This window comes from Perca fluviatilis, chromosome 24, assembly GCF_010015445.1.
Source record: "Perca fluviatilis chromosome 24, GENO_Pfluv_1.0, whole genome shotgun sequence".
NCBI classification, from domain to species: Eukaryota; Metazoa; Chordata; class Actinopteri; order Perciformes; family Percidae; genus Perca; species Perca fluviatilis.
This window is the reverse complement of record NC_053135.1, coordinates 4,342,793-4,356,781: the sequence shown is the minus strand read 5'-3', so window position 1 is coordinate 4,356,781 and position 13,989 is coordinate 4,342,793. Positions and strand designations below refer to the sequence as shown.

General features: G+C 40.9%; 1 protein-coding gene across 9 annotated transcripts in view; it reads right to left on the bottom strand.

The window, feature by feature from the left end:
- Positions 1-13,989, bottom strand: part of dock9b (dedicator of cytokinesis 9b) — a 58,826-nt gene that overhangs the window by 42,538 nt on the left and 2,299 nt on the right. For 5 of the 9 annotated variants that reach the window (XM_039793343.1, XM_039793345.1, XM_039793344.1 and 2 more), the window contains exon 1: positions 4,695-5,354. The exons of 3 other annotated variants lie outside the window; for them this stretch is intronic. In XM_039793343.1, the coding sequence (XP_039649277.1) occupies positions 4,695-4,856 (162 nt within the window). In that variant the 5' untranslated portion in view covers positions 4,857-5,354. Of the gene's footprint in view, positions 1-4,694; positions 5,358-13,989 lie in introns of those variants that run through there. One more of the 9 variants, XM_039793352.1, reaches the window with a different exon arrangement.

The following is a 13,989-nucleotide window of genomic DNA, read 5'->3' as shown; positions in this document are numbered from 1 at the left end:
TGACACAGCTCCCTCTGGACAAACTAAAAAATTTTCACATATGCAAAGTGTAAACACATTTTGATGTGAAAAAACTAGGAAGTTCCCCTTTAAGAGTGTTGCATTCTGGGTATGAGAATGCTTGCTAATGAGGACCATGCTTGTGATCTCTGCCATGGATGTACAGTACGTATTAAATAATTTACAGTAGTAGAGTATCAGTATTGATGTACTTTTTGTGTAGGGGAATTAACTCATAAACTCCAATAAATCGGCCAGTACAAAATATTGGTGTCGGCCAAGAAATTACAAGAAATTTGAAGTAAAGAAATGCCCAAATTATGTTTTAAAATAGTGTCCTCTTTCTATAGTTTGTCTATGAGATAGTAGTGAAGTTCATTTTTTCAACTATAAACTGTCCTAGTCCCCAGCAGATTTCTTAGTCACTCACAATCAAAAAATCTAATTTAACCCTTGTGTTGTCTTCCCGTCAACCTTGAAAAAAACACTAATTTTTTCGACGTTTTTGACGCCTTTGTTTGTTTTTGCTTTTTCCAACGTTTTAAATTGATAAATCTTTCTTATACACATGTTCAGCACTTATTTCTACGTCCCATATTTACGGGTCAATTTGACCCGAAGTCAACACAAGGGTTAAGGTAACCATATCAACATTTTAAATTGATGTTATGGGTTAGATAAATGAATTGAACCTTGGCCAATGTATCATTATCAGATGTTATAACTCTCAAATATCAATATCGGTATTATCCCTGAAAAAATCCTGCGTTGATCAGGCTATATCTATTGTCACTGAAGAAAATGTTTAACACTTTACTACAACCATCAAATGGTACCAACTGGCTAATATTTTACCCCTTATTCAGCTTTATCCAGAGGCTTCCAACTTCAGGTCTGAGCCACGAATTCCCAAGCAATCAAACAGCAGCTATTGTGGTGATTATTGTGTAATTATACTGGAATAAGTAATGCATAATGTACTGTCGGTAACTTATGGTAGCTAGGTTATTCTCTAACATCGGCTTTGATTGTCAGATGGATGGTACTGCTTTACTGTTGAAATGACTAAAAATAACTATCCCAAGCCACAGTAACAGCATTTAGACACTCAATCTGGGTTGATAAAGTTTTACTCCCCATTGATATACAGCTCTGCTTTGAACTGTTGCTACGCCGTATCCGCTGCAGCGGGCACTCACAGCAGGGTCAGTTAAAACACTCTTCCCCCTTATCCGGCTCTCCGATGCAACACAAACACTCTCCTGCTGCTTCAGGAACAGTTTGAGTTGCCCCTTGTTTCTCCATCCAGTCAGCGTTCTCTCCGAGGAGAATCACTCTCCTTTAATCTTTGAGCAATGGAGGCGCCTCGGCTCAGCTGTTTTCTATCGGAGAGAGTGTTTCAGAATGATGACATTTAAAGTTTTCAATGAGGAATTACTGTGGCTAAATGTATGCAAATCCGGAGTTTTTTTTCTCTCTGTTATGCTGCGTTACACACAACTCCCAAACTACACTGCTGTATACAAGCCGCTGCATCTTTCTGACTCTTTGGCATGCAGAATGAGAGGGGGGAGAGGTGGGATGTCAGAGGGAGGCGATGACATGCCACGGGTCAGGATGACTTCAAAGGCCGTCGTCTCTCTGGTGCAGTTTCAGCACCATCGCTCCTAACAAAATGTAGCACAAAGGCGGGTAAGGGTGTGTGTGTGTGTGTGTGTGTGTGTGTGTGTGTGTGTGTGTGTGTGTGTGTGTGTGTGAGTTTCACTTTTTGGACAGCAGGGTTCTCTGATGTGTGAGGCACTGTGCATAATTTGCATAACTTGTTTTAACTGTACTTGCTTCAAAGGGGCTTGCTGAAATATGCCATTCAGAGAAATAACTTCTTTTAAAAACACAGGAAACTGCACACATGCTGAAAAATAAGGTGGTTCGACTTTACCAACAGGGCACCCATGGGGTGAGGTGAGATGGAAAAACCAGAAATAACCATCATGAAAAGAGTAGCATCAGTACCGTAACTAAAACAAGTGTGGATAGCGTTAGCGTTATGTTAACACTGGCAAATATAATACATACATATCGTTCAAGTGTTTCACAGCTGTGGGCCTAAAAAGAACTTTGAAATCATTCTGTGGGGCATCATGATATCCGTAACCAGTCACTCAGCACACTTTTCACTCTAAAAACGCCCAACGGGATGGTCTTCATACTGAAAGTTGTTTGTTTTAACGGATATTTTGAGGTGAAGTATTTAAATCAAATCTAATGCAGGTTCTGACTTGACTTTCCTCTGGCCTCAGTGTGTAAAGGATTGCTGACTGTACTGCGTCCCCGTCGTCCTGCGGTGGCCTCAGTGACAGCGTCACCAGCTCAGCGTGATAATCAGCCTCTTGTCAAAGGCTCTGGCTATACTGAGGTCATCCTGTTTCATTCACCCACATCGCTCATGCCATCACACTTCCTGGAGCTATGGCTGGTACTATGCCAGCAATACCACGAGGGTCTGTGAGTTTGAATGTGTGTATGATGGGAGTGCAAATTAGTTTACTATACCATCTGCGTAAAAGCTTGACGAAAAGCCAGAGAGAGAGAGAGAGAGAGAGAGAGAGAGAGAGAGAGAGAGAGAGAGAGAAGCAGAAGGATGACGTCCATTTGTTTTTACACAGCTTGAACCCATTAGGACATGGGAGCCCTCCACACCCTTCCCAAGAGGCACACACACACACACACACACACACGTAGAGCGTCACACAAGTCTGTGGAGAATTGCATAAGGGCAGGTTGACGTAATGTTTGGGAGCCGACCATCGCTACAGGCACCCCGGAGAGAGAAAATGTGAGGGTGTTGCCCGAAAAAGAAGTCAAACTTCCCCTTCAGACTGACCGTGATACACACACATGCACACAGTTTTCACATGCAAGTTAGCGCACTCATCTGTCACAAGCCATTGTCCATCACACAAAAATTGCAGAATGTCCTTTAATCAAAGAAGCAAAGAGCAGCTCTGTCTTGCGGTCAACATCATATCACTGTGCGGCTCCAGGTAGTTCAGGGAAAAACATGTGGGACAAGTTAAATATGATACGAGAGAGGGGAGTTCCCTAAGTCGCTATGATGTCAGAGCTCTCAGAGGTGCTGAGAGCTCGGCTCAAAACTGAAGCGAAGAAAGTCCCTGCATGGGATTAGTCCATACATGTAGGAACAAAATGTAGCATCATTCAGTGCCCTGTCAGTTTAAAAAAAGGCATGATCCATAGCCCGCACTGGACCAGAATGCCGGAAGCTGGTAGCAGGACTTCCGAAATTGTATTTTGTACATTCCAGTATACAATATTCATTAGTGGGTATCACAAAATGAGTCAGTAAATAATCAAAATACTGTTCAGAAAAACAAAATTGAAGTGCTATAGGTGACTGGTGACCTGGACCTATTAAATTAAACACTTCATCTATGCTGACATTTACCTTTCTGTACAGGTACATGACGCAACAGGATTTAAAAAGACGTTGACCAATAGCAAGCCATCTTGACAGTGCTGACCTCTGAGGGAATGGAGAGCCGGAGAGTCCAAAAAATACAGGAAGCTACCGTAGCTTAGCTGTGTTTTAGCATTGTAAAGGGAACGTTAGGCCTCTACTAGCTTGGAGAGATCAAAGTCAGAGGGAAAAAAAAGAATATTTGTTTTCAAGCTACATAAATGATGAAGGGAAAGACTATATTTTGGATTTGGTCCACATACTTCAATTTATTCAGTATTTTAATTCTGAAGCTCAAAATGTCAGAATCTGCATTGAGTCCAAGGCTCCATTCTAGACGCTTCCTGTGTCCCCCAGCTGAACTATGATTTGGATATTGATGGAACGATATATTCCGCTGCAACTGATGCGATTGTTGTTGTAAAGGAAGGGTTATGGGACGCTAACCACAGCTTTATGGTTGTAAAGGAAACCCTGCATCCAAAAGTGATAATGGTTTATAGTGAATGTCCTTGACTTAGTGTGCACAAGCATTCCTGCTTAAATCCCTCGCTATTGATTGTCCATTAAATCTCTTTGATTTAACACAGGGCAGGCTGTGGGCTAATGGAGCTAACTTGAGGGAAGTAGCTTAATGTAGCAGTGCATAAATCCAACTAGAAGACAACATGGCTACAGACCAAGGAAAAATGAATCAAGACCTAGATTTCACTTTTCTTGCTCAGTACCATAGACTGTATATTAACAGTCTATGCTCAGTACAAGCAAACTCGTGCAAATCCTGAGACTTATCTTACATTTCCCTTTTGCAGGCAGATGTTAAGCTTTTGATGTGCTGCACCAGTATAAGATATACTTTTCTAAATCTAGTTCCTCAAGGGAGTCTATTAAGAAGATTATTAGCCAAAATTCTGCTGATCTGTGCAGTAACTCTTGTTTAATCCGACGAATCTGCGCTCTATCTGTAAATTATTCATTTTTACCTCAAGAAGACATGGTGTTATATGTATATGTGAGGAAAAAACACTGTAGCTAGTGGAGTCACTGATTTTCACTAATTGTTTGCAAAGGAAACCGGAAAAGAAAAAGTCTTCTCTACAGGCAGGCTGGAGTTTAATTGAATTAAAAACACAACTTGTTGCAAAAGAGTGGGAAATAAACTGGAAATTATCCACATACATGACGGCAGAGAGGAAATATTTCATAGTGGGTTTACCAGAGCAGTGGTGGGAATCCAGTGTTGAGATCCCCTCAGACTCAGTGTTTCCTCTTCCTCTTCCAGAGCCCCCAGCTCCACTGCCCCCTTGATGTAGCCACAGTTCCTCTCAAGGATAGAGCGCAGCCCCTCCAACAGAACCACGCTGGTGGTGCATCCCATGGTGCCGCCACACACTCACCACCACCATGCAGGAGAAAAAAGATCTCACTGTTGGAGCCTAATTTCTAAACTCTTTGCCTTATATTCCCGGTAGATGCAGCAGTCCCAACTTGATCTCTCAACCTTGTCCTCTTCCACATGTAGAAAAAAAATTCCTCTCACAGGTGTACTTAAAAGTCACTCAGGTAACCGTTTCCTCTCCCACAGCAGAGAAGGATTCCCAATCATTCCCCTTGAAACACAACCACTATCTTCGATGGCAAATCTCAGCCCAAGTGCTGAGACACTGAGTTGTATCCTGCTGTGTAAGGCTCAGCAGGGATGGAGGGATGAGTGCGCGGAGGAGAAGCTGCTCATTTAGTCGGAGCAGGGCGTCAACTCTCCGACTCCTCTTCTTCCCTTCCTTCTTCTGCTCGGGGATGAGGATGCTCAGATGCTCTCACTTTGCTCTCTCCCTCTCATTCACTCCTCTTCACTGGTTTGCTTTTGCTCCCTCCTTTCTCAACCTTGCCATCTCTCTCCATCATGCACACATGCCTGTCACTTTCACTTCTTCTCTCCTCCCAGCGGGCTCTCTCTCTCTCCCTCCCTCCCTCTTGCAGCTTAGTCATTTCTCTGACTCGGCATGCTTTGTTAACAGTAAAAGCAGACTGTTACCAACAAAGACGCACACACACACAAACTCACCCACACACACACAAACTGGCTGCTGCAGACAATGTTTTACTCTTTTTCTCTGCTTCTTGCCCTCCTTCCTCTTTCTCCCACTGACTACGGAATTACAAGGGATGCAGTCATCTTTTCTGATGTCATTTACATGTGCTCCAAGACATAAAAAGGAGTGATTTAACTTCTCTTGACCCGCGTTGCCAGGCCCACAGCCATTAACACTTGGTCGGACTGATCCATCAAGCATGATGCGTCATAGGACAACCAGGACAAACCTGGCAACACTCTGCAAATCACCATCTTATTAACATAACATCATCCTCACATCCTCTCTTCAGAAGCAAGGGTGTAAGCTGAAGGATACAAGCTTTTTTATGTAAGGCTAATTTAAATGCACATGCAAACAATTCTCTGAATTTTCTTCAGCTTCTCTCCGGTGGCTGGTGTAAATATTTCATCAGCGGATGACACAATCACCTACTTTTAAGTGGATGATGAAGCAAAATGGGTAAGAAGGGAAATCATATTAAAAAGCAAGAGAGAGCACAAAGTAGAAGTGGTATTTGGAATAATGGATAATGGAAAGACAACTATGATGGTGGCCATACATGACAAGAATAAGCTACATTTTCTGGAGAAAATGTATGTGGGCTCGATGCTGAAATTTTGCCATGGAAACATTTTAAACTGGTGAAATACTGAAAAAGTTAAAGTTGCAGTCGAAATACAATTAGCTCTTTTGGTGATCTTTAAGTGTACAATTGGTGGAGTGCCCCTTAAAAGTTGCTAGCTAGTTTGAGTCATTGCTGTGTTTTCAGGCTCATTTAAAAAGCCTCAACAGCATTCTTTGAACAATATCATTACATTAGGACTATCCCTCAGAGGATGCATTAATCTAATGAAATCCACACTGCACCCCACAATGCACCCAATAACCTTTTCACATAGACATCTGCAAACTAGGGAGACCACAAATTGCACCAGACCACAAAATGATTTCATCAGAATCCACAGAAGACATTCATCAGTTGTAAACGGGGTGCAGTGGAAAAGATGGAATCCCCCTCAGAAAGCAAAGCAAACATAATGCTCTTCTCAGATGCTCATCTTCTAAGCCACAAAACAGTCTACTACATCCTTCCTTGATCATACATTTACTCAATAAACTTTATGTTTTTTGCATTTGTAGTTTTAGACCAAAATGTGGATTTTTGTGTCAGCTTTTCAATGCAGTGAACCCTTAACACACCGTCTTTGATTCTGACAATTTAAATATGAGACATTGAGGTTGGTCTCCTGGCAACAAGACACTGTTATTGTGAGAGAAAGTAAAGCAACGAATGAGGGATATTTTTGGTGGACAGCCATCACTCATGCCAATACACAGCGTCATTGCACAAGCAGCATAAACCCCCCAAAAACTTGATTTATAGGGTGAATTACTAAATGAAACCCTTATATTCCATGACTAAGGAATGTGAAAGTGCCATGCCATAGCTAAATGCTGACACAATAATAAAGACACACACAATAGCTTCTTCTCCACTGCTCAAAGAAAGCACAAATCTTTGTCCTTACATGTTTGAATGCCTACAGCATGAGCATTTCACAGTATCTCTAGGATAGAGGACTGAGGTGGAAGATGTGCATCACTGCTGCCTCCCACAGGCTGCTCCTAACACTGCAACAACACTGAAGCCTGATGACTCACCTCATCTTTTCAAAAACAATCCCTCCACATCCACATGAACCAATCCGCGTTTATTTTTGCATGTATCATCAGTCACGGGCATGCAGATAGAGGGAATCCATGTCCAGTGTGATTACATAGCATAACAAGTTTGTTTTTTTAATCCTAATGACCGTGGAACAAGACTAACAGTCATGCTAGCAGCTTTGTGAATGTACATAATTGTGCTTACATCAACATGCTAACATGCTCACACTGGGGGCCTGTACCATGATGGTAGTTGAACAAACTCAGGGTTGCAGGATTGGTTTAGAGTTGACAAAACCAAACCGATGCAATCAGGCTTTATTGGTACCATGACGCAGCTTATCAACTTTCTCTGTTAACTCAGGCTTTGATCCTTAAACTCTGATTACTCCCCGCGCGTGCACGTAAAAGAGTGACGTCGACACCGAACAACCAATCACGTTCAATATGGATAGAGCGGCAGGGAAATATTTTTCCACGGCGAGAGCAAGAAATTATTTTAGAATATAAAAATGTTTTTCAAGCACGCAGTAATACCGTCTCTGCTGCCAAAGCAGGAGAACAATCTTGGAGGAAGATTGCTGATTGCGTATGCGTAAGTTAAAGAAATACATTCTATAGGCCATTAATGTGAAATTACTATTATATATGCATATATATATATATATATATATATATATATATATATATATATATATATATATATATATATATATATATATATATATATGTTTGTAAAATGTGAATGTATTGGCTTTGACATCCTAAGAAAGATTAATATTAATTGATTTTTAGATGCAACCCCAACTCCAAACGTTCTTGGCAGCAGATCAAGACAAAATATAAAAATATAATTCAAAGTGGTGAGTATTTATCACAAACCTTTTATTATTTTTGTGAATATTTTATCACAAACACTTCTTTGCAGCAAAGGTGAAGCCATTGCAATGATTGCAACAGAGAACAGCAGCTGGGAATTAATTACGTCACCTATATGTTTCTTTGCTCACCGCTGATTGGTCAAACTTCAGACTGAGATCTCAAATCCAGAACATAACCTGCCCTGGAGCAGGTTAGCCGTGCAGCGTAAGATACCATGGCAACGAACACCGATTAAAGCCGAGCTACTTTCATAGTACCTAAAACCCAGGGTTGGTGGAAACTAAACTGAAACATAGCTGGCTATCCACCTAAACCAGCTTCATGGTATAGGCCCTGGCTTGAATGTTGATGTTTAGCAGGTATAATGTTTACCACGTTCACCAACTTAGTTCAGCATGTTAGCATGCTAATATTTGCTAATTTGCACTAAACACTACTGTAAGTACAGCTGAGGCTGATGTGAATGTCATTCATGTCGCTGGTATTTGGCTATAAACCAAATAAGTGGACAAATTGAAAACAGGAGAAATTGATTTCATCACATCATCCATTTGGATTTATACTGGGTAATTTGTCTTTTGTTAAATGGACATTATACACAATCTTATATTGCATGAGCCCTTGTCCACAACAGGGAGGGTAGTCATGTACTTGATCATGTTTCCATTGCACTTCTAGTTTATATTAGTGCAAGTTGTAACTGGTTCTCTTCATCTCAGGCGAATGTGCCAATAAAATCTCCAGGGTCCTACATTCAGGCTAACAGAAATGAGTGTCACTGTCAAATCTGGGTTACACTCATGTGATTTGCATTTTGAGTGTCTCATGCCTGCAGGTAATCTGACAGAATAGGACAGAAACCTCAAGGGCACAATGTATAAAAGGAAAATGGATTGTGTCTGTGTTCAATAGCCTACTCTTCATGGCTAACAAACCAGTAATGAGTTAAACCAGCACGCTCCATTTCAATATATATATATGTATATTCAGCCACTCGACCACTGGTTAATGCGCACTAATTCTACCTATCTTTGACAAACTTTCACATGGAAGGATTCTCAGGCAGCCAAAAGGATGGTGAATGACTTCCACACAAAAGTGAAATGGCTATTTTTACTCAGAGAACTGGGTGTGCAATTGTGTCAACTGGGTCAGATGAATTTTTTTATGGTCACTGCCCAATTATTGCAGAAAAGGCACGCTGTACTTCTCATTGAAATAGCAACTGTTTTGGGTATATTAAAGACACAAAGTTAAAGGGGCACTCCACCAATTGAAGATAAAGTGAGACTACAAATGTGTAACAAACTGGAGGTTTGAACGTTAGAAATAAGTGGACATTTACCAGGCAGGGCAGGTCTAACCAAATATGCAATTGGTTGCATTATGGGAAATAGCTTTCAGTGTTTTCGGAGCTTGGTATTAGGGACTAAAAGTCAGTATATCTCTGCCTCTGTTGTTTTAATTTGGACCTTGTTTTTTATCTGTTTCCCAACAGTCCCCCAACTTTATTGATGTTCAATACATAATCAACAAAAAGGATGGCTCTCTTGGTGCTACACTCCACTACAACAATAAAAAGCACTAAAACATTACAAGACCTTAAGCAATCATATGCAAACAGTTAGTTTTCAGTTACTCATATATATAAACAGTAGTCTTTGTAATATGCCTAGATAAATGCTATTCCTACTCACTCTTTGCATACAAATGCAAATGTGGTGGGGGAGGCTTCCCTTAGTGCAGGTAAATGTGTAGTGGAGTTGAATGCAGCCTTGGCCTGACCCCTCCCATGGCCAACCACCTAATCAAGGCTAGGCTACATAAGGCACTTGTGCCCCTTTGTCCTGTCTTTGCTTCCTGGTCTGTCCCTGCTGTGGCTGGGTTCGTTGCACCCAGCGCAGACAGGAAACTCTTGTTACCCCTCCAGCCCTGGGAAGGTGACTTTGTTCCCCTGATGTCTCGGTGGTGGTGAGGAAGTTCACGGTTTTAAATGGAATTTCAATATATATTGAAGTTGAGCCTAGTTAATTTTACCCCCCTCCCCTTTTCTGGTTCCTCTTACCTTTTAGATTACTGCTTTTTTTTTGCCCTGACTTTTGCCTAGTTTTGCCCATTTCTTAGTTTTGTCTCCTTTCCCAGTAGTTTCCCCCTTAGTTTTGTCTTCGGTTGATTTTAATTCTGACTTACCTCTTGGTTACCTTACTTTTGTCTTTAGCTTTTGCTCATTTAGTTTAAGTTTGATTTGCATTAATTGTACTGCCCCTTTTATTGGCTTTTTGAGTTTTCTTTGCTTATTTAACTAATTGGGTTACTTATTATTTCAGAGCAGGGTGCCATCTTGTTTGGAGGCTAGGCTCCCGTGGTGAGGTTCCTTCATCCATGTGAGTAATTGCACAGGGACACGGTATAGACCGCACCATCTGACTGTGAGGAATGCTGTGTGATTTACTGTGTCACACCTAAGGTGAGTAGCAGTGGCACCCCTGAACACTCCTCAGTGTAGTCTCTCTCCACAAGTGGCCTCTGCTTGGTTTGTTTATAGGTTATTTTGGGCTGAATTCTTGTATTAAACATGTTTTTACATTTCTATCAAGACGGTTATTGTAATAAAGGATAATTTTATCCACCTCATTTATGAAGTTAACTTTGTTCTTTGTGCAGTTGAAGCCCTGTCTTTGATTTGTTAGCAATAAAACCATTTTGGTATACTTTGCACCACACGCCCCTACCTCCTCAGTAACCAATCTGTGTGCCTTTTATCTCCAGTTTCTCTAATCAATGTTCGCATAGCATTTCCTAGGGTGCAATTCCCTAGGTTATTGTCTCTTTAATGTGTGTTAGCATGTTAAGATGAGCATGGTAAACTCCCAAACATTACCTGCTTAGCATCAGACTGTTAGTGCTGTCATTGTGAGCAAGTTAGCATGGTGACAGTACAGCCAACAGAGCTGCTAGCATGGCTGATTAATGCGCTGTGTCCCAAATCCATACATCTTACAAATTCTATAGAGTAATACTTAATTTTATTAATTGACAGGAAATGATAAAAAACATGTGACATGGGGACGTCAATCAAACTAAGGAACCTGCCAATTAAACTTCCCAAGAGACACCAAATTGTTTTTTCCCTAGATTTAATACTTCTGTTTTTTGTAAGATCTTTCTAGAGCACCACAACCCACAATTCATGTTAATGTTCTTCAACTGGGAGCAGTGCTAAGTCTTGTTTCACTAGAAATGCATAAACTTCCATGGTCTGCTAAACCTTTTTCTTTTCATTTATCGCAAAGTGCTCATGATTACTCTTTGTGGAAATTGCATGCACTATGCAATCTGAGCATGGTCTTACAACAATGGGTGGCTGTTTTATTTCAGAGAAGTAATCTAGTAAATTAAAACCTTGTAACCCAGAGTAGGTAATGGCTGACACAGGGTTGTTGCAGTAAATCATACACTGCCTATAACAATCATACACAATACTGATGTAGTTCCCATCTCTAATGTATCTTGAGTGGTTTTGAAGTACTTTAGGAAAACGATTATTTGGCAACCTTGTCTCTGGCCAACATTTTTCATTTAACCTTTCGGGCATTGTTAAACATTCTTTCACAGTGATGAGATGACAATTCACAGATCTGTTGGAATTGTGGTAGTTTGTGAAACTGTCTGCTTAACTTAGTCAACAGAAGAAGACTCAAAACACTAAAGATGTTGCAATAATTTGGAATCTCCCTTTCACGCTCTCTTGAATCAACCCTGCAGGCTATGTAGCAGAAACCAACATGCAGCAACTATGCAACTTTTTTTTTTTTCTTCATTTGTGAGGCTGCAGGCTCTAAAGAATGACCACAGCCTTGCGTGCTGATTGTGGTGGAAACTGGCAACATGTCAAAATCATGTCATGAAGTAGGAATTTTGTATTGCGGTGATGCTGAATCTTGTGGTTTCGTGTCAAATTAAGGCTCTAAGGAAGGTAAATGACAGTCGAAGACTTGTCTACATACACACATGCCAGACTGGCCATGAAAGCAAACACAGTGGGTGTTTACGCCAGCGTAAGGGTGGTAACGACGGAGTATGAGGTAGCCTAAATAAAGAAGACCTGGAAACTGCATGGCCAGAAAACCTTAGCCTCAGCAACCGCAACTTCTGACGGCACAAAACCAGCAGACGACCAAATGCCCCGCTTCATCACCGGTCCGGTATCATGACACAGATATAGGTCAGCACTGCTAAAGCATCTGCAAATCTGCAGATTATTGCTGCCAGTTTTTTTTTTTTTTTATGCTCTAATCAGACCAAATCCTCTAAAGTAGAGTCCACTCTTAAGTAGAAATCCACAGTTTGAACTGCAGGCCTGAACCAATGAAAAATGGGAGATGGTATTAAGGTATCAGGATACACATTACGAGGTTAGTGCTTGCATGTCATAGCTAGAGATGCAGAAGAAAAGTAGACCGACAAAAAGACAAGACTGTGTTTGTATGTATTTTTGTGTGTAGAAATGAGTAGACACTCTTTCAGCAAGGCAGAAAGTGGTATAAAAACCTAAGCAAGCATTTTCTGCAGTTGGAAGTGATTATAACTGCAGGGGCTGTCTTTACTGCGCTGCTCGGCCTCCACTTTGTTTACTAAGGTATAGCTGAGAGCCAGACACGCCTGGTGTGTGTGTGTGTGTGTGTGTGTGTGTGCATCTAACGTGCCTGATCTGGCCTCAGTCTTGAATCTAGATGATTTATCACATATGCAGGTATTCATAATTGATGGTCCCCTGGGTGCTTAGTGTTTAAAAATAACCAGGACACCTACCATTATCTCATCCATTATTAAATACAGCCCAGAGATCTGATCTAACATCCATTATGCCACTCCACACACTCTGGACGAAGACAGAATTAATAGGCTACTATGACATAATTGTCAAGTGTGGAGATTAAGACTAAATAATGGATTGTGCTCCACTATACCAGGAAGAGGAGTATATATGTAACATTTGAGACTCTTTATATGCAAACACCTGTCCATCTACAAAATCCTCCATCCTTATGTTTGATCCGATCAGAGTTGCCGGTTAAGCATCACACTCCAAGGCCAACCTGCTACTTGCTGGGTGAAATCTGAGCTGTTGAGGAAATTCTTTGATGTCCAGTATACTATATATATTTGCTTTTACCATACCAGCATGTCAGTCTCCATGTCAAATGGGCAGGGGAAACAGCTGCACCCTAAATACACAGTCAAAAAATAGAGACACAGAAGTCCCATTACAGGCACATAATGGGACCCAGATGCATACCTTGTGATCAACCATTAAGTTACAAAGTTGTTTAAGTACAGATTGTGGCTAATTCAGCATGACTTTAATGTACAGTTGCCAAAATGAGTTAAAGGGGCGCTTGTTTACTCGTCATGGGTAGTAGGCTACTACGGGCTCTTTAGGACTTTTGTGAAATCTAATGTCATCTGGGTTATCTCAGCCTGGACTTGGAGATTACAAATGTATATAAGAAAACCTATGGTACAAATAGGATTTGTAGAGTTTGATAGGTGTAAGTATTTATAATTTAGGGAGGGTCTAACCAAATATGTTGTTGGTTGTATTATGGGAAATAGGTTACAGTTTCACATATAACCCCTCCTAGTAAAACCACAAATTACCAAAAACAGTGACCTTCGGAAGTGTTGATAGACATTTTTTCTTCAAGTTGGACAACTTACTCTCTGCAAGAAAACGAATAAGCAAATTTCTCAAAAGTATTCCTCTAAGGTGGGAAATCGGTGAGGGATAATGAGATTTTTGCAAAACTAGCAATTCCTACTGGTTGGTCTGTGTTAACTGTCTCCTGTCTACACATCTTGCTC